General features: G+C 41.3%; 1 protein-coding gene across 1 annotated transcript in view; it reads right to left on the reverse strand.

The window, feature by feature from the left end:
* The window catches only part of cfap299 (cilia and flagella associated protein 299), a 74,144-nt gene extending 52,334 nt beyond the window's left edge, over positions 1-21,810 (reverse strand). Inside the window, exons 1-3 of the mRNA XM_031870568.1 lie at positions 21,703-21,810; positions 18,811-18,953; positions 6,210-6,300 (exon numbers count right to left, since the gene is read on the reverse strand). Of these exons, the coding sequence (XP_031726428.1) occupies positions 6,210-6,300; positions 18,811-18,953; positions 21,703-21,810 (342 nt within the window). The remainder of the gene's footprint in view (positions 1-6,209; positions 6,301-18,810; positions 18,954-21,702) is intronic.
* Between the last annotated feature and the right edge of the window lie 335 nt (positions 21,811-22,145).

The following is a 22,145-nucleotide window of genomic DNA, read 5'->3' on the forward strand; positions in this document are numbered from 1 at the left end:
ATACACATATATATACACATACTGTATATATATATTATACATACATTTATCTTTAAAATGTCCACACTGGTCTGTGGACATTGCCCTTTGGTGAACTGCATAAGTTCTTAAATGTTCATTCTTGGCCAAGTTAACTATTGGCTGTCAACAATCACAACAACAACGCACTCTTCTTTCCACTGGAAGTCACTCTGATGAACAATTAATCAGACATACTGCCCCTCTATTTGCACTATTTCTGCACTAATACCTCAAATCCATTGTTATTGTTCTTTATGTCCATATATATACTTTTGGATATATATTTATATTGTACATAGTACTTTAATGTCCTTTATTTGTATATTCTATGTATGTTCGTTGAGAGCGATGTGAAAACCGGAGTCAAATTCCTTGTATGCGTACACATACAAGGCCAATAAAGCTGATTCTGATATCTCTACATATATATTTGTAATACGCACGTGGGGGGGGGGGTGGACAAGCACAGTCCTGTAGGCTAAATAATGGAGCAGCTAACGTACGGCGGTTGAAATAGAGAGACGTTATCGTTATGCTGCTTTCAAACTCTATTCAGTGAAAATTAATATTGAGCAAAGAAAATTTGTTAAGCCATCATGATGTGTTCAAATACAATCTTCTAAAAGTGTGTTTTGGGGCGAGAAACTTGAGGTGGATCATCAGGTATGGATAATAAAGGACTGTATTTTGAAGTATTTGTTTTGTTTTTGATTTTTATCGCAGTGTCCAATTGGATATTCAGAATCATGGAATTTCACTGGTATTGGTATCAACTAACGTTAGGACAACTAAATTTAGTAAATGAAACAAAAACTGCACAAAAAACTGAATTAGATGCTTTGAAGAGTGCGATATATTCAGGAGCTTTGGAAACATGAAGTCATTCATCAAGTGGAATAGGTTATAGATTTAACTTAGTTTTCTAACATACGCTTTATTTTTGTTTTTGTAGTTTGGCTGATTCCTATCATACATTGTCATGTTTTTTAATGTAGAAGGTTTCTCACATTATGTATTCATGAGTTCTTCTGGAGAACGTTTCACGCTCAATCCGATCATGAACTGAGCACCATATCGTTCACGTGTTCAAATCTTTGGATTAATGCTTTGTTAACCATTTGTTTCCTTGTTCAAGATATTTGACGGGTTGAATGTGACTCCCATCAGTTAGCTCTTTTTTCCGCTGACACAACAAACTGACTTCTGTGACAGTGCTGCTGTTTGGGAATGAGCCGGGAGCAAACAGTCCCTCTTTATTGTTTTATCGACATTCCCTCTTGTTACCGAATGAGTGATCGGCTTCACCGACACAATAAGAAACATATTTAATATATATTTAAGGGGAGTGAATATTTACTTTCAGGGTACATTGTGTTCTTTGGTCAACAACATTTGATGAAGGTGAAACACATCATCATCAGTCATCATGTCGGTCATGTAATGCACCATGGGTAACCATGTTATTCACTGTTAATTCAATGATACCATCTCATACTATCAGTCTGATATAATTCATTACGTTTAGTGAATGTGATTTGGTTGACATGATACTTTTTCAAATAGTGGAAGGTAACTTTCTCCCTTCTGTCATACTCTGGTAGTTTTGATCATCATGCCACACTACATGATGTCACAGAAGCAGCACGTATCAAGGCCCAGTTCTTGTGGTGCATACTGGACAGATTCATCTTTTATTAAATTAACTTCAAAACTTAACTCAATTTATAGAGATTCATCAGTAATGTTTATTTTAATAGCAAAGCATTCTGATATCACTGATTATTAGCACCACCAATACGGTTATGCTTTATATCCCATTACTATAACTAACTAGTTAGCTCAAAACAGGCTCACACATTTAAATTAAATTCAGTGGAAGGTTAGACTACAAGTAATATGTTTTTGGTGCAGATTTGGCAACAAGCAATTTCTAACATGATATCTTAACATTGCAGGACGGGGCATTTCTGAACATGTCTGCTACTTCCCTTATGAACTACTGCACTCACTAGAGTTTGGCACATGGCTTTCATTTATCTCATTTATTTCAATCCTTTTTATAGTCGTTATAAATCTCAGTGTTTCAGTTTTGGCTGAAGAACCCTATAAATGTCAGTGCATTAGTGCTTCATGCATAGCTGCTGCATAACTGAGCAAGTTCATTAGTTTAACATTAATTTGATGTGTTGCAATTTCCACACTGATACCATCAGAGCCTCTCAACAAACTGAGAACAAACAGGGAGCAGAGTGGGTGGAGGTAGCACACCTTTCACTTTCAGATGGGAACCTTCCAACAATGGACACCCCTCAGGCATCCTGCGCAGGTGTGACCTGGGTTTGATAAAAAACTTAACTTCTTACCCAGTGCAAATAGAGCCAAAGCTGCCCAGGTGCAGCTTTTGTTTGTGTGTGACTTTTGGCAGCGAGGCAGCTTTACGCAACAGGGCCGGGGAAGTGGAAGCACAATGAAGGCAAAGCTTTACGAGTTCAGCTGATCAGAAAGATAGCGGAGGGCTCCTTCTACAGACCAATAACCATACGGGAAAATGTTTTAAAGTCAGTACTTTGAATGCAAAATAGGATCCACTTCCTAGTATTCTTTTGCCTTGAACACAAAGGGGAGGAGGAGCTCTGTTCATCAAGAGTCATGTCTGCTATCAATCTTTTGTAAGGCGGTTTGGGCCGGGACAGAAGAGACGGATGAACCTGACGAGTGTATTAAGTGACAGGTGTAATTTCAACCTGACTTGAAAGGCTGAGCAGGACATGAAAGGAGAGACAAAGGAGCTCCGATAAATGAGACGGAAGACGACAATGAATGTGTCATCCATTTAAATGGGAGCCAATAACTCAGCTTTCAGTATTTTTCTTTTCCGCGTCCATTCTGCGCCCAAAAAATTCTTTTCTCCACAGTGATGAAACCTTATTATGATGAATGAAGTGGGTGATACTTGAGACGGCATCGGCAAACACTGGGTGAGCTCACGACAAAGACACTAAAAGTTTAAAGGCGAATAAAACAAATTGGGCAATTTGTGTTTGATTTGGATTTTAAATGCATTAAAAAAAAAATGTTGAATTCAACTAGAAGGAAGACAGGATTATTATGTTTTGATGAAGTTGATGGGTCTTTTAAAACATACACGATAGAGTGACTTAAATGCTTCTTAAAGGGAGACACCAGAGGCAAAAACATTTTTCAATACATTTTTCATTCACTGGTCAATTTTGACATTTTGGCCATTTTGCCCTCAAAACATGCCTTCTAGTGGAAAGAAACCCAAACAGACATTTTGGTGTTTATTTCACTACCTTAAAAAAATATAAAATACATTTTTCATTTTAAATAAATGTCTGTTATGTCACTATCTATCGCCGAAGGAGGTAACACAATGGTGATTGAGCCGATGACCCACTGATGAAAGTAATTTCAGTATTTATATATTTGCAGTATTACAAACTGGTCATCTGTGGACGTCTGTGGTGGCATTCCACGGATAAAGTTCTGTGTTACAGTTTATCTACATTGTGAACACGCAAAAATTGGAACTACGCACACAATTTGGAAAAAAGTAATGAGTGTGGAATTTCAGTCGCAGCCCAAGACTAAAGTCTGAGCAGAAGACAATTGTTTTCACTCAAAAAATGATTGTAAATCAACCAGAACTTAAGTTTTAAGGATTGCTTCTTTAATACATATCTTTTAAGGCCGTTTCCTCAAACAACTTTCTCAGCCTGAAACCTCCACTTCAGGAGCACTTATATACAAATATATTCGTCTTTATTTTTAAGGTTTTTACATATCTTTCATAACCTGATTAATACAACATTATAATTCTGAAAACATGACAAAAAATGTTATTATTTATGGCTGAGGACAGTATTTTCTGATTTATGTGATAAAAAAGAGATGATGAAAATTCCCTTTGTAAAAACCTTTGATACTAATAATGTCAACATAATGAAACTAGAAACCTGGCTTTATCCAATAAAGCCTTTTATGTATGTGTTATTATTTACCCCCTGGGGTGTCACCCCCTTCAAATAACAATGTGCAAACATAAAAAATAATGGGAAAAAAGTGGAAAAGCACGTGTAGGACAGGGACTGCTTTGCATTAAAGATGAGTGGATATGAAGACCTGGAACGCGTTAGTGGGACTGATCCTCGGGTTTGAGGAGCCTGGCCGATAGGAGCTGGAGTCATGTGTTTCAAAAGGCCGTCAGAAAGCTCTCGTGAACAGCGTGAAAGATACCCCACAACGCTGGGTGGTCTTATTGTTGAACCCTATCGAAGATTAACGTGGGTAACATGACACTTCTTATAAAGAGGATCGTAGGTGCAACGGAGAGCAGAGGGAAGAAATCCAAACCGTGTCCAAGTTCTTCAAGCGGCTGAAGTTAATATGAAAATACAGCATTTGTAACATATGTGTAAATACCAGCAAAGTACATACATACAGTAGAATATGAATGTAAAGTACATGGAATAAGGCACAACACATGTTTGGATGTCTGGAATACATCTGCGTAATGTAAATATACCGCCGAGGTCAAGCCTCGTCAAACTGTATCAGGATTACCTGTTGAACAGTTTCACAGAGCAGCGGCATTAAGCACACCAATGTGGGTTCAATTTTAAACAGAGTGGGGCTCTCAAAGGAAAATAAACATCTTCCTGATCCAATTTTTTCGGCAAAGGAAGCTCTTAAGAGACGAAAAGAATAAGGAGAGGTGGGAAAACATCACGTCAGCAAAGCAGTGTTGGTGACACAACAGGATATTTTGCTTGTTTATTTATTTTGTCTCTGTTCTCTGAATGCTTTAAATCACTTCATTGTACACCGGAGGTTTGTAAGAGAGGGGAAAAAAAGACGTATCTCTCAAATGGTTTAAGTTATGAAGAGCTGAAAGAAAAAGTTCTGTTTACACAGTGAAACATCCAGCGGGAAAACTTCTGGTGTTACTACCTCTACTCCCCTCCGTGCACTCCATGTGATCTCATAATTGCAAAGCCCACAGGGGCAGGTAAGTGGAGGTCAAACAAAACTCCTTTTTTTTTGTACTCCAGCATCTTGGAAGTGAATCATTTTTAGAGTCTATCAACACTTATAATCCCTGCAGAACAAAGCTGAATGCAACCCCCCCCCACAAACGGTACAGAATCTAGTTAATTGTGTTAAAAGTAATGTTTATAGTTAAAACCATCTCGCCCTGGTGCATCTAAGTTGAACTAAGCATGCAGACTCAGGACAGATGTGCCAACACGCCTTTTTGATCTTACCGTCACTCTTAAACGAGACCTAAAGATAAGTGCTCTTTCTTTTATTGGGCCAGCAACTCACTCCCGACCCAGAGGAGGCATTCTCAGTACCTCACACTCGGCGCTGTGGACTTTTGTTTCCGGCCGCTTCACACCCTGTTGCAAGCTGCCCCCAGAGTGTGCTGGAGGTCACGGCCCGATGGAGCCCACCACACACGGTCGCCACTCATCGGCTGCACCTGGAGATTCTGTCCGTGGAAATCACAGACAGAACTCGGGAGACGAGGCCCTTGAGGAGCTCAACTGCAACTGCAGATAAACTAGGACCGGACAGCTATAGCCTTAATGGACCCAGCACCCTATTTTCCCACCGAAACACCCGGCCACCTTTCTCTGTAAAGCTTTAAGACGACCATGTGCCAGAAACCTCAGCACTCAGCCGGGCATCTCCTCGGCACCTCTCACACTTGGCAACTACGTGCACAAACGTACGACTCTGTCCTCACCGCAAATATAATATATAAAGACATGGTCAGCCACCCTACACTTCAAACTATGACGTCTCGAGGTTACCCTTCTCGTGTCTGTTTGTGAGGGGACAGTGTGTTATTAAAGACTAGTTACATGCATAGTGGCTTGGTAATGCCCCTTCAGGCTTCTCCACAGGTGAGGCCCCTTAAGAAATCATCGTGGTGATTCAATCTAAAAGGCACACCTCGGACAAGGTGGAGAGTTTGGTAAATGGGGTTTTATGGATGGGAGAGGGGCGGGCAGCTGGCTCTCGAGGTATTTGGGGAGGGACGGGGGGGCATTTCCACTCAACTTGACACAGTATGGATTCTGTTCCCATCCTAATGGAATTGCAGAAATATTTGAGGGGAATCCCATTACGTAGCAATTGGAGTGGTGTAATAACGTACTCACAGTCATTTTCCCACTGCGGTTGGCCTCCTCTCGCTCTGCCAGGGCTTTCAGGAAGTTATCTTTGAGCTCTTTTCCTGCACTTGCCAGCGTCCTGGAAAAGACAACATTTAAACGGTTTGAAATGTTTCTCTTAACCTGGAAAAAAAAGAAGAAGAAGTCACATGAAGCCTTAAAGGATCTTTATGGAAGCGTTCCACCCTTTAACACTTCGCAGTGGCCTATCTTTGCTAAACTAAGCTCCTCATTGTAGAGAGATATTTCCTTTCCATGTATTCAGGACTTTCCTATAGCACAATAAAACACATATAAGAGCTTACAATGTATGATTAATGACACATTTAAATAGGTTTAAGCTATGAATTACCATGCAGGATGCAACAGAAAGCGAGCATGACATGCAATCAAAGTCATGGGATAGACTCTAGCTGCCGTCTAGTGAAAACTGCCAAGCTCCCAAATACTCAAAATACCATTTTTGAACAGATATAATCATAAATATTGTTGATAAGTGAATGTTTATTGTTCTGAAAGAAAAATCTGAAAACTACAAAGATCATGAAGAATGTCACAATGCTGCCTTTCTTGATGTCAGTACGAGGAGCAGTACTACATCTCAGTCTAATGACTCCATATGATACTGTGGCAGCATTTTACACTTTTGGGCTGGCCACGTCTTCCATGGAAACGTGGGTTTTTTTGGCGGCACACTAATGTATCCACACCTGAAAAAACACCGGCACTAATATTTGAACAGTTTACACTGCAGTACGAGCAACAGAAGTCTGGCCTGCGTCCAGGATTTGACTGTGCAAAACATTCACGGGATCCACAGCGAGTTAACGTGTCGGAGGCAGTAAACAGGTCGTTGGGAGCCGCTCAGTTGTGGTTAAGAATGCAGAAGAAGAAAGACAGCAGGGCTCATTAAATCAAAGTTACAGCACAGTGGGGAAAAACACAGAAGGCCATTACTTCTATTGATAATCTAAACCGATAAGCTGCTTTGGATATTTTTGATTACATATTGATGTTTTCCATGTGTGTGAATTTATGTGTATTTTAACCATGAATCAGAGCTGAACAATGTGAACAATGACTTCATTTTCACCTCATTTAAATCACCAAGAATCTAATTTATAGTCACTTAGCTTCATCCTTTTTTTTAATCTGATGAAGCCCAAGCCTTTCCTTACACTACAAGTGCATTGTGGGAAAAACTGACCTACTTGCTTGGATTTACCCAGACCTGGTAGTATCCAGGGTCAGGTCTAAATGCACCGACGTTAACCCGAGGAAGGAGGCCCGTAAGCGGATACAATACCTCCGCAACGGCCCACCCTTCTCCCGGACATTGATGAGATTTACGTGCCTTGCTCAAGAATACTTCAACTAACAAAACACAGGGGTAGTGCTGGGTATCGCGTGCAATTCTTCGATAACATACCTGAGTTTCAGTACCAATAACAAAGCAGTACTTCTTTGGATAAGCTTACTTTCAGAAATATGAAACAAATTAAACCCTTTCTTTGTTTACCAAAAGAAGCCAAAGTGTACAAGAACGCTGCACAGCTGCAAAGGAACTCTGAAATGAGCAAAATTATGATTTGAATCAGGACATTAAACAAATATTAAAAAAAAGAAAAATGTCAGCTTTGGGTACTTGTTGCTACGGACACAGAAATAGTGCTGAGGTTCAATACTGAAGCAATAATCCCAAACTTGTCTGACGGACACCTGTTAGTTTGAACCTGCAACCCCCCCCTCGTCATGAATCTGTTTCTTTCGTGCTGAATATTCAAAACTGCTGAATCCAGTTGGGTCTGCTTCACCATCCAAAGAAGGTTTGTTTATATTCTACATTAACGGCTCCTCAAATCCACTTTCCATACCCAAAGCACTTTTTAAAAAGGCCTCAACAGCCACAACAAGAAGGAACAAACGCCAAAGCCAACGTCTGCTATTAGCTTAGCTTAACATTACAGTAAAAGAGAACAGGATCCGAATGCTTAAATTGACTAGAATTTGGGAAAGGATTGTAATTTATACTACTCGTTTGGCCCGTGCCCCCATAATGGAAGTCTTAGAGGAATCACACAGTGCTAAAAGTGCACGGACAGCACATATTTGGAGGCTGGAACCTCACTCCATCTTCTGAGTGAGTGAAGGATTGCTGCTGGGTCATGGGGGCCGAAGGCCCCAAAGTAAACACAGGTGTTGAGGAGGCAAGTGACTGGGGTTACCCCATCCAGTAGCTAAAGCAACACACACAGTCACGGAGAGTGAATAATACTTCAGCAAAACACATGGACCGCTGCAAGTTTGAGTTTCCCGTCAATTAACGAATTTCTTATCAAGCCTCATTTAGGAGGGATAACAAGAATTCTGCTATTAAATGATGGTTATTAGTGGCTAATGACGTGGTATTAAGCTAACTGGGATCTAGCCGTGTGTTTTAAGTGTCTTGTTTTTGGATTGTGGTCAAGGCAGGTGGGCTCTGGCATTAGTAGAAAAGAAGTCAGGCAGGGCTGTGAACGCTCGACATCTGGCTTGTTGAAATACAAAAAGTACATCTTTCTAAGAGCATCTGTCCTACAGATATGAAATTACTTTGACAAAGTATTTGTGTTGTTGTGCCAGTTTAAAATAGGAAACACCACAGAAAACAAAAATCTGAATGTAGAAGCTCTGTGAGTGTCAGTGTCAAAGCTTCTTGGATATTTAAAGGGGCAGTGTGTAGGATTTGGTGGCATCTAGTGGTGTGGTTGGAGATTGCAACCAGCTGAATACGCATGATAAGATGATAAGATGCTCCATCGATACCTTGTTACACTTGCAACTAATAATAAAGAAATGAAGCCTCCAGGTGTTGCACTGCAGTCAGTCCAGGTGAGTAGGCGATGGGAGAACACCTGCCATCAACATAGTGTTTCCAGTCCGAATATCACAAATTATATAACTATTGCAGGAAAATGTCACACATCCAGTAACTGAATTAAAAATCAATCAATGTGCTTGTTGGTTGTCAGGAACCTGTTCACTGTGTTATAATCAGGAGTTTATAGAGCGCTTTGTCCACCTCTGTTGGGGGTGAACAGCTGTTACTGCACAGCAACTATCCTCCAAGTGTGTTTACACATGTATTTAAACAGATCTACAGTGAAATGTGCTCCACCATTCCGAAACCCAGGGGCCCTCTTCCTGGATCATGAGCCTCCTAAACGGACATTTTAAACTATTTATTCTCAGTACAACACTTTCCAACATGTTCCGGATTTTGTGTTTTTGTATTTCTTATATCTTTTAGCTTTGATGATTCTATTGTGCAGATGTATAAATGTATAAAAATAAATTCCTTGAGTTACTGCTTCACTTGAAATCGTAAAACGTGACCTCACAGAATAATGACCTGTCATTTCAACAAGCCACCTGCTCTTTTTTTATTTTTTCTCTCCTTCATTTGGACATTTTGTTTATAGACGATGGTAAATTATGGAGGTCAGAGGCTCCACAATGTGCTGCGTTAGTCAGTCTACAGAATATTGATTTGTTATGATTGCGCGAAAAATAACTTTGCATTTCACTTTGCTGAAAAAGTACATTGTGAGGTACAATTTTATTTTGTCAAAAAACTTTAACATTTCAAAATTGCAAGTAACCACGTAAAATATTGTGTTGTTTCAAGCGTTGCTATTTCCTGTACTGATGAGCATACCGGAAATGCAATTTCTCGACTGATGTGTTTATTTTAAATTTTGAATCGGTTTTTGTTACCTGATCTGAATACCAAAGTTTTTAATTTGATTTGTAGAAGTGGTATGTCCACGTCATGGTTTTTAATGCTGTACTCCCTTTTAATTTTGTGGTGAAGGAATGTAATATTTACATACCATCGTTGTGTAAGTAATCTTGTAAAAACAGGTTGACAAAGTCCACACGACTGTGTAAAACTTGATCTGTGTGTTCCCTCTTGCTTGCACTTTGACGCTTTTATAAGTGCTTGTTGTACATGTGTTTCCTGCTGCATGTGTTCACATCTGTCACCTTTGAATTTTGTGTTAGCCTAGGTGTCATTGACCTACAACCACGAGCCATCTCTTTGCTGGACTCAAAGACTAATCCGTTATCTGTTTGCACAGCTGAAAGGAGGAGCTGAGAGGAGGAACTATTGTTATTACAGGGAATAGTAAAAAAAATTCAATATACTGTAGCACGTTGCCCCCGAGCCCCAACTTCTGTGCAATTTCATCAGCCTTGCCAAACAAACTTGATCTGTATCGGGTTGTGTCCTCTTTCACACGTGCAAAAATTTGCTACAGCAAGTAAATCCCAGCATAATTAATGGAATGTCATTAAAAAGTTCTTTGAGGTAAGAGGGGGGCTAGCATTCCTTCGTAATTCGTAGCCTTCGTTTTGCAAATAAATATTCAGCAAACGGACAAATTGTGTTTTCCGAGAGATTTTCATTTCGTGACGCGTAACAGATGTCGCGCTTTGAAATCATTGCTTCTTTTATTCTGGAGACCGATTGAAGCTTGCATTAGCCTGCAGCTTTTCGACAGCATGGCAGATGGGAACTTTCAATAATACAATGATTTCTTGAGATACAACACATACTGCACCAGAATATTTTTCCTCAGAGTGCTTGGGAAAAAGAATCTTATGGAAAATATTATTTTGGGCTGGTGGACGCCGAGGGAAATTCCACACAGCATGACAATTTACTTTATTTTGGGCTTTTTCTAAAATCCTCTGTCACCTCTGATTACAATGAGCTGAATGTATCAGTTACACATGTGCTACGCATGATATTCTACCTGAAGCTTTCTTTGTGTATTGTGGCCACCTTGGCTTTTGGGGGCTGGGGGGAGGTCACACATTTGCGCTTTGCCTGCCTGCGAAGTGCTCGTGTGTTTGAAGGGGGATCAAAGGAATCACTGTCATTTTTTCATACCGAGCTCTTATTGAAGCTAAATTAGATGTATTACATTTGGGGGTGCATGCAGCGATGGATACGACGGTTCAAACACGGGGGAGTCACAAGTGAAATCTGATGCGCAGATTTGGATAGAGCTAGAGGAAAGGTCAATTTTGGAAAATAATATCTACTGCGATGAGAGTCCTAAATTGAAAGAATGAGCTCACGTCCCTGTCTGTCTTGCACATGTTGAAAGTGTGGTTTCTTCCTCATCAGTTTATTAGCTTACAATGTGATGCAAAGCAACACACATGAAACCATTTAAAAGTTCTTTTCAACTCATTTTAGCTGCTGATTAGCGAAGAATTTCCTTAGCAGTTAAATTGTGACAGATCTAATTCTTATTTCTGGTCACAAGCGGCTGGTACTCAATTTTCTCGTCCAAAACTACTGAGTCATGCTTACGCTCCAAAATCTATTAAAACAAGGTGATGAAAAACCTTGAGATTACATATCAGCAGGGCTTGACAATTAAGGGTTGCCAGGTTGCTAATGGCAGCCATTTTAAGAAATTGACAACCAATTATTGTCCTTTAATCATAAAAGATAGGGGCAGCAAATAGCAAAACCCAAAAATTAATTCGTAAAATTTAAAATTTAAATGTTGCTGTTACAGTCATAACTAAACAATGCTGTACATCCTTTGGTGCTTTTACTCGCGTGCACACAGCCATGTGTTTAGAGACAATGGCAAAGCAAATTAAGTTCTTTGACGGTGAGGTTTTATTGACTAAAAACGATAAACATATTTTCAGTTTTGGCAACTACAAACGGATGCCTGGTTGCCAAACTGGCAACCACTTTAAAAAGTTATCTTAGAGAACCTGTCCTCCAGACTTTGCCGAACAGACCACGTGATCCATCATTCACATCCTCCATCTAGAAGTACAGTACAAAGGAAAAGATGACAGTTTGGCCTTTAGCCTGATTAGAAGAGCTCTATGATGTGGAAGCCACTTCCTCCCCTTCATCAGGGGCACTAAGCTGTAGTGCTCCAGGTTTAGGTCAAAGCAAGGCAGTTTCTATCAAATATGATCAAACATCAGGGACCGCCTGAGTGTGAGGGTGCACGATGTGAGAAGCAAATTACCCTGTGCAACAGTGCAAAGTCACTAGAACTAAGGGATGTAAAGAGCAGACAATGACTCAAGGACCAGTTGGGTTTAAGGATGACAATGATGATGGTGGGAGGAATCAACACTATATAATAATGTATATAGTTGATGTAGTATTTGGGCCTCTCTTGCTGCACATTGTAGGGGAAACGGGATGTAAACTAGGTAACAAGGTTCCAGACGACTTATTTTCCTCAACCTAAAATGGAAGTTTAAACTTAGAATAGTTCAAAAGTAAGAAAACACTCAGGAAACAGTCAAAACTGAGCACAATTTAATCTATAAAGCGAAACGTTTGAATAATGAGTATGTCATAAGAGCCATTTGAAACCACATTTTTCAATAACCAGATCTTATGCCACTCAAATCAAAGTCCCCAGGGTCTGCTCGGGTTAGGATTGCGCCTCATGAACCCGGTGTGTGGTTTCATCTTTGATGAAACGCCAGCGGGGGGCCGTCTAAGAAGAGCCATTGTTTGGCATCACTTAGTAAGCATGAGTCTTTTACCATTAGTATCTGCAAGTGTGCAAGTTTGATCCACTGAGCTAGCTGGCGTTCGCCTACTTCAGTCATTTCTAGCACGCTAGGTCGCTAGCTTTTGTCCGTAGCATACGTGCTAGCTAGCTTGCTAGGTGGCTAGTGAGCTTGTTTCAGCGTGCTGCTGGCCATCCAGTCAAACCGGAGAGACCCTGACTAACTGCTGAACCCAGACGCTTTTGTTATGTTCTTTTTTTGTAAATGTTTCAAATCTGTAACCCGTTCTTCTTGCATGCTACTGGCTTGGGAAATTAGATTTTTCCTTGAATATATCAGTAACAAAGGGTTTGTCTTTGATTAAAAGATTACAAATTCAAGTTTGACTTAGATCCCATTTACAACTGGTATTACCATGCAATATGTACTCTATGTAGATAAGGTTTATTTTGGTGTCTTACATCGAGCCAGTGAGTGAGGGCAGAAGTTTCATTAATTAGCTAAGTCATTAATATTAAATATGGAATGACTTCTAAACTGTGGACAGACACCCAAGTCGAAAGACAGCTTGTTATTTATTAGCCGCTGCACCAGCTGGTCCTAAACTGGTGTACGTGTTGATCTATGTGCTGCGTGGTGGGATGTGGTGGCGAGCTTAAGCCTGGCAGGAAGTGTGTCTCTGGACAGAGTTTGCAGGGGAGAGCTCCAAAGTTACACACCCCAGTCCCAAAATCACAAAGAGCAAGGGAGGCAATTGGCTTGACAGCACATGTAATAGAGACTGCGAAACCTGGTCGCCCGAGGGCCCTCGGCCAGCGCTGCAGTCGTGGAGAGTGGCGGGGGTTCGGCTTGCTAAACAAAATGAGCCCGGGATCGACTTTGTGAGGCTTCTCATGTCAGTCACATCCACAATCTTATTTTTTGCTAAGCATCTGGAGGTTGGATCCGCAGTGAAATCTATTCACTGTGCGTGTTCGTGGCACTGGTTGTACTTGGCACAGCAAGTAGATAGCTCGCTTTTAATATAAAGTAGAGAGAGAGCGGAGAATTCTTGAGGTGGACTGTATAAAAAAAAAAACACGCAGCAGCACAATGGACAATGAGCGTGGCTGTGGTTTGGACTGTGGGGAGATCGCGGGGAGCCTGATGGAAACCTCGCAGGGCTGCCGTGAGCACGCGAGGTCAGGACATATGCTGACACGGACTTCTGGGCCCGAGCCAGAGCCGGAGCAGAGAGGAAACGGAGGCCTCACGTCTACTCAGCAGTGCTCCTCTTGTTTGTCTCCGACTTTATATCAAATGTTATTCTTGCACGAGATTGAAACACAATGCTATCAGGACGTCTAATATGGATGTCTTTTGTTTGAGAACTGTGGTTTGGAATATATGTATGTTCTGCTAACAACAAAATCCTGATGTCCTGAATTTCTCTCACTTCTGGAACACAAGAATAAACACAAAACCCTTTTTTTGTGTGTGCAAGGTTTGTGTTTGATGGCATTTGATCAAATCTGAATCCAGTAGTCAGATGCAAATCAGTTCAGGCCCTTAACAGATCAATAAAGGTCCAGCTTTTAACATTTGTATATTAAGGTCCTTGTAATAAGGGTTAATTAATAGGTAATAAGGCCCTCATAAGGCCTTATTATATGCATATTAACATAAGTAAATAAGAATATACAAGTGTTAAAATAGCATTATAAACATGTTTATTGTAGGTTATTTGACATTATGAATGCTTAACAAACGTTAATAAAAGCCTAATGAGTTTCTTATAATTGTTTATAATAGCTTTACAAACACACTTACTTACCTATTACATCATTGTTAAACCTTTACTAACCAGTTTTGCTACTTTATAAAGATTGACAAATACTTTATTATTTATTAAAATGTTATATAACTCACTTTTTGCCAAAAACAGAGAAGATAAATGATCGGATCAGACACAACTTAACAAATCCAGGTATTTTACCAAAATTGAAGGCTCCCGTCACAACCCAAGCCTGTTCTATTCCTATTTGTTGATCCTGACTACCCGTTCAGCTTCCCCCTGACCAAACAACCGCACAACTGACTAAGCATCCCATTCATTCAAGTATTGTATTTCACTTATGTCTGATGAGAGCACCAGGTCTTTTGTTTGGTCTTTTTTGTGATGTGCTAGCAAAGCACCCCCCTCCCCTCCACCCCTTTACCCTCTTTCACAGCCAAGCTGTCAGGAGGAGCGTGTTGTCCTTAAGAATGAGACAGGGCAACAACAGGGCAACGTCTGATTAGCATTCACGGCACTATCTCCACTCCCTTGGTATTTTATTACCACAGGTGCAGGGGCATTCATTGATCAGATGCACGCTACAGGCGAGGTTAGCCCTTAATTGAAAACAGCTCTATTTATACACCTGCAGGCACTAAAGGTCTCCAAGAGAGCACAGGGAGGTTGAAAAGAGAAAGGAAGGGGGTGGGGGGGGGGGGGGACACAGAGCATTGACAGAGCGGTGAAAAAAGACATGCCTTTGGGAGACGTAGGTTAAGGCCTACAGGGAAGGCAAAATGCATTCCCAAAACAGCGTGGCTGCCCAGTGCCATGAGAGGATTAGTATGCAGGTGCAAAGGTCTTAAATCAATGCAAATCCAAGTGCATGACTTTATTTTCATCTTTCCTAGCCGAAACAACAACTACATTGAGTTTGTTTACCGCACAGCTGCCAGTTTCTGTGGCCACACTGTTTTTTTCAGAACACTGTACCGATTGTGCTCGGCCACTTTGCAGGTGGTACGTTGCATCCTGGGACTCGTGTTTTTCACAATGTGACCATAGCAGGAGGTCAGGGGGTCACCTTGTGTGGAAGTCCAATCAAAAAAACAAAACCACAGAGGAAAGAGCAATCTGCATTTAGACAGGGGGGGGGGCACAGTTGAAACTTTATGATGGAAAATGTCTGCAAATGCTGTTTTTTCCCTGTCTTGTCAAAGTCTTTTGACAGGATGTCACATTTCAAAGTGTGGGAAAGCTGTTAATTACATATTTATTTTAGTTCCCTACAGTTTGTTGGCCATAGCAGTAGATCGGATATTGAAATGTCTTCTGTGGTCATTTGACGATTGCAAAAGAAAATGGCGATTGTTGTTAGTTGCTATGGTCACAACGCACGCTAGTGGGACTTTAGCTAGCTGGGAAGAGATCAGACGCAGCTCCGGAGACGGATGCCTGGCTGGTTAGCTAGGTGGCTTGTCCTTATCAATAGCAGCGGCCACATGCGAAAAATGAGAAGTAACTTTTCATAAGATAACAAAACGTTGTATGAGGCTAAATTCTGTTTTGCAACATTGATAACGAACTCCCCTGCTTGATTTATTTGTTACTGCATCACCTCAGTCCGTGACTTGCCACAAGTCGGTTTAGTTTATACGGTAGTTAGCCAACTACAATGGTCTCAATGGCGGTACACATAAAAATGGCCACCGCTCTGGCCATCCTGCCACGTCATTTTGAATGGGAACGTCCGTTCTACTCCTATTTTATTTGTCACCTGGGCAGATGGGACATGTTTTAAACCTGGCACAAAACTTCTACTCTCATTGTTTCATGGAAATGTCTTTTGATACATGGTTTCTGTCAAATTCGATATAAGAAGGCCAAATGTAAACGGCTCTGCTCCCTTATTATACTTGTGGTGTTGACACTAATTAAACATATGCCTGCTTAAGACAAAGTTACATTGGTTTTGTGTTGTCAAAGCAGTAATACAAGACAAATACAGTAATCTAAAGGTGTAAGATCCAAGACTGGGAGCATTTTGATTTGCCTCTCAGCGGTTCGACAGCGAGCCGAAAGGCTCAGAGCTAATGATGCTAACAGAGCTAACAGAGTTTACTTGAGGGTGAACCGGTAGGTTGCCGCTACGCTTCCACAACAACACACCGGCGGCCGTGAGGCCAACCAGTGGGGCATGCACACGTGCACCAACATGCACTAAAATCACGCATGGCCGGCGCGGCTATGTCAACAAAAGAAGCTCTGATAACAACACACAGAGAGGGCGAGCGGCTTCATTCCTAGCTCAGCTAGACATTACTCCACTATATCTTTACATAGATAATATGTGTTTGCTGCAATATTAATGTCCAGAATGTTAAATACAGCTCCTTTAAAATGTTTAAGATGCTTTAATCTGATGTGACTCTGGTAACTGTAACTGTTTGTGAATCCAAAATGACAGTAAGCATTTCATACTGAATAGATAAGATTTTCAGTGGATTATTCCTTTAAAATCAATCTGACTGGATGTTTCTGAAGTCTCTGATCCTGTATTGAGGACACAGTTAGGACCCTTACTGACAGCCTTGGAAAATGTCCCTCCATGGATGTAGATGTCGGGAGACGGAACAGACTACTGTGTATAAATAACATCCCGGTGTTCCCGTACAACATTTCCCTAGATCCTGTTGGGACAAGATAAAAGGCTTTGTGGCCCTAATATCACTGCAACTGCAGGTGTGGAGGCTCCCATTTCACCAGTGTCACTGATGTTCACAGACGTTTGGACGAGGGAGGGGGGGGGGCAAGCGGCGAGACATCTGCTTAAGTTTGGATAAGCATCTGAGGGTTCAATCAGATTCAACACCTAGCAGGTAAATGTTTGGATACCTCCGCCACCCTGTGTGTGTGTGTGTGTGTGTGTGTGTGTGTGTGTGTGTGTGTGTGTTGAATGGTCTTATTTGGAGTCTGTTCTGGCTTGTCATCAAAGGGGGAAAACCACAACCACATGGCTTTATCAAGAAAGAACAATATCTGTGTGATCATTCTTCCCTCAGGAGGGGCAGTTTATACAGGACTCCAGTTTGTACTTTTGTCATTCAGCTTGTTTATGTGAAGCATTTTGATTTGAATTCAGACAGACGGAGGGGGGGGGGGGAAAGAAAAAAGCCCTTGTTTTCGTGTAGGACATGGACTTTGATGAATTACCTCCCATTTATTCTGTCTTTTGTAAAAACGCAATCATAAAAGGATTATACAAGCTGCTCAGACCGCTACCGCACCGGATGCAGCTATAAAAGATTCAGACTTTATGGCCTGTCATGCCTTGATTAGCAGAGCAGAGCTTCAGCCGGCAAAAAAGAGTTTTACATGTTTCTCTATGTGCTGCCGCTCGCTGCAGGGAGACCGAGAGCCTGTCTCAGAAAAACACAGGGCCGGAAGAAGAAGATGTTGTGAACCCTATTTTAGATATTAAACATCTAGCGACACTCAAAGCAAAACTGTGGTTATCTAACAATTAGTCAATTAACCACTTAGTTAATCTTCTCATATGTGAGGAAGTTCGTATCAGGGTTTTGAGTCCGGGATCAGATTGCCAGGGGAAAAAAAGGAGCAAATCTAACTTTAGGAGATGCCCTACATACTTCTACTGTTTGACCAACAATCGTCAGACTAGGTTAATATTATAGTTCTTGAAACAACACGGCCACACCCACTCACACGCCTTTCAGTCCCAACATAGGCAGCATTATTTCCTGTACATAGTTCTGCTCAACAAAATCCACCAGAAGAAGAGCGGCGTTTCCTCATTATTGTGCAACTCTGCATTTTTTTTGACATCTTGCAAATTTGAAATCTCACAAAACACCTCGACAGTAGAGGAAAAATATGAATCCTATAATAAGTTAAATAAAGGAAGAGGGTAATTCATGTCAAGGCCTGGTTTTTTTGTCACGTCGTTTTATAAAATAAACCCGACTTGAGATGTAAGATCTGGTCTGGAGCAGGAAAGTACCGACACAGAAACTGATGTCAGCTTCTACCACAACACACTAATTCAAGGGAGAAGACAGAAGATCTCAAATATTATTCTTTCACATGGCATGAGAAGTCAATACACACGAACCACAAAAGCACTAACAAGGAGAGGCAGAGAGACCAGGCGAGTCTCCCGGCCACAGCGACTGATTGATCCACCGACCACATTCAGACTCAGAATGTGTGAACATTCACGGTGTGAACGTGTCCACCGGTGGGTCGGGTGAGGATTGAACTCACGTCGGCCCGCTCCTGCCGTAGAGAGTGTCGATCTTTGCAGCCTCGGCAGCCTGTTCAGCTGCTTTCGTCTCCTCAAATTCCTCCCTGCTCAGGACGGTGCCGTTGTGGCCGTGCTCCACCAGCCTACGGGCCAACTCCCGGCTCTGTGTGAGAAAAGAGGAGTCAGTTGAGGATAAGGGGTGGGGGGGGGGGGTACGGCCTGCAGTCAGGGCTGGAGACTGTTGGATCTTTAAAAAATGTTGGCACAAGAGTGCCATTTTATTTTATTACTATTAAATGTCAGAAAGTAGTCAAAAGTGTCTATAACAATTTCCTTGAGCTCAAAGTGACGTCCTTTCTGCGCGTTCCGTCTGCCAAACAGCCCGGAAACCTTTCAGATGTTCACTTTACAACGATGTAAAACAGAGCTGCAGCGTCTCCACACCTTTAGAAGCTGGAACCTGGGAGCGTTTGGCACAAGTTTGCTCGACAGTTGATTAAAACAATTAGTTTTGTTCTGTTGATCCACTCACTGATGAATCACTGGCTGTTATAAGTGAAGCATTCATATCCAGTTTTTAGAGACAACCTGGATCAATCTTGTCTCCTACAAAATGACGTTTCCATACAACTTAACTACACTCTCAATTACATTTCTAGGGAAACGTAGTTTTTCACGGATTACGGTTGTAGTTTTTAACAACGTGAAACATGTTTAACGCTGGGAATTGAAACAAAACAACAGCAAAAAAGGCTTAAAAACTACTTTGTTTGGTTCGGCTGACAATGACTACACTAAAAACACAACAAAACTACTTTGCTAGGTTTTGGCAACCAAAGCACTTGGTTCGACGGGACATGAACAGCGGTCTTCTGGGTGAGTGTTTTTACTTCCACGCGCTCATTTGAAATATTTATTACGTCAAAAGCAAACTTTATCCACGAAAAGTAATTCGGACTGCAGTTTTGTTGTACGGGAACGTAATGGCCGCCTCAGCTGACTCATTTTTGTCAGCCGGTTAGATTTAGGATCTCCTCAACCTTCTGGCCTTTAGTTTAAAGTTGTTATTTCACTTCCCTCACAAAAATATGGAAGTGATATAGTTTAGTTTTATGGGTTTAGTGTGATTTCATGCCCACGCACAGGTCCAGTACTCTTCTAAGTGTGTGTGGTGCTTCTGCAGGGACCGTGAGCTACATTATATTCCAATCGCCGTTCACAGACCCACCGTCATTAAAGCCAAGCCATAAAGTCATCATCTAAAAACCAAATCTTGCTGTCAAATCCTGCGGCTTGTCAGATCAAAGCTTCGGCCACATGTCCTCCTACCCAAAATCCCCAGCGGCCGGGGCCTGCGTCCGCACCCGAGAGGAAAAGTTATATTTTCCTTCAACTTTGATGTGGCTCACCAGAAATGAGTCTCAGACATTTGCCGGCCCCTAAAATTGGCCTGAAAAGAATTGTCTTCGTTTTCAGGGCTCATTGAATGAGTCTGTTTGAATGAGTTGCTTCTTGAAGTCGACACACCAGAACCTGGACACTCCCCAAACATTGTAGTAAAACCTCTTTAAAGAGCTGTTCTGAGTTCATTATCACAGTGCGACAAGTCCTGAATAACAGCAAACTCAAGTTTAAAATCAGTTCATTCATCAGAACACAGGCCTTTATCAGCAGGAGGTGACCTGGGCTGAATGTGGAGCGTCACAACACGGGGGTGATTCAGTTTGATAGTGACTGACTGCGGCTGATTATCAGCTCAGATATGAGTCGTCCCCTTCTCTGTGTGGACACAGGTGTTCAAACAAAGCGGCCCACTGCAGCAGCCGGGCATGCCGTCAGCAAGCGCGCCATCTGCTGGACAAAAGCAGGATTGCCCAATATTCAAATTCAAGCCTCTTGTAGTTTTCTATTTGTGTAGCAGAAGAGATTAACACCAGAGAATATAGATGTGATTCAAAGCTCCTCTGTTGACATGAAGCTGTAACTTCTTTTTAGTAAAACAAAAAAACATGATTTCCATTTGATAGATTCATTACACTCAGGCCTTTGCCAATTACATCTTCACTAAAGACAAAACATCACATCTAACAACATTTGTGTTGTTTCTACTGCTTTGAAATTTGAGTGAAGGACATTTTAAATAAGATTTGGTGGTAAGCCCATTAGTTTAAAGCCCTAATACCAAACCTGTGTGTGACTGCCACCTAGCGTGCGACCACGAACACTACACCAACAACACTTTTCTCCATGGCAAAGCCTGCATTTAATTACCCACGTCTGCTTTAACGCTGCAACAGTAAATGCGTGCTAACAACAACTGTCAAAAAAATAAAACAACGTATATATATATATATATATATATATATATATATTGTTAAAACGCTTACTGTTGCCCACTTTAACTGCATTTACGGTTTGGTAAAGGTGCCACTAAATGCGTCATTTTGAGTATAAAGAGGAACCATACGCCAGATTCCATTACATTTTTAGCAAAGTGCAGGAGAATGACGCCTCCTAACACGTCCATTCAATCAATTTAACAATCATAAAGATACAACATTCAATGTGCATATTAGTTGAGTTAAAAGCAAATGAATGCAACAAGTCAACATGTCAGATCGTGTTTCTTGCTCCATAATCAACAGTTAACGTGCAGCTTCTGCTGCGTTCTTGAACGCAACATATCTGAACCAAACAATGCTGTATTATTTTAACAGGTTGGGGGATTTGCTAGATGCCGAATTAAAGAAGGAGACTATGTGATTTTGAAAAGTTGAAAGTTGTGTTTTTTGTAACTTCTACTGTTACGTCATCACAAAGATGACCTTAAACTGAGAGTTTAGTGAATGCTACTTGGTGTAGAAAGCAGGGAAACATGGCTACAATCAATAGTTCTTTATAATGTGACTCACTTTCAAGTAAAATAAATCCACTGGCGTGACTTTGGAGTCGAGATAATCTCCGTAGACTTTAAACTGTGTCACAGTACTGTGGAGACGTGCGGCTGTGCTGTACTCCATCTTCCGGCTCTCTGTGTGTTGTCAAAGGCTGCTATAGCAACCACACGTCAGCTTGAGACGGGTCTTATTTCTGATGGCAGCGGCGAACATGATTGGTTGACGTGGGGCAGGAACGCCCACTAACTACTGACTTTGATTTTTTTTTTTTGCCCAGAAACCTTATTGTCCTGTTAATGTCAATCAAATCAGTGGCTGTGAATTCGTGTTTAAATACGTTTTAACTAGTGCTGGGCAACGATTACAATTTTGAATCGCGATTAATCGCATCATTTTTTTGCGATTCATCGCATTGTTATGTGCAGAATTCAATAATGAATTCAAAAGTAGTGTATTGC

The sequence above is a fragment of the Anarrhichthys ocellatus genome, unplaced genomic scaffold, assembly GCF_004355925.1.
Source record: "Anarrhichthys ocellatus isolate YVR2014 unplaced genomic scaffold, GSC_Weel_1.0 scaffold53, whole genome shotgun sequence".
NCBI lineage: Eukaryota > Metazoa > Chordata > Actinopteri > Perciformes > Anarhichadidae > Anarrhichthys > Anarrhichthys ocellatus.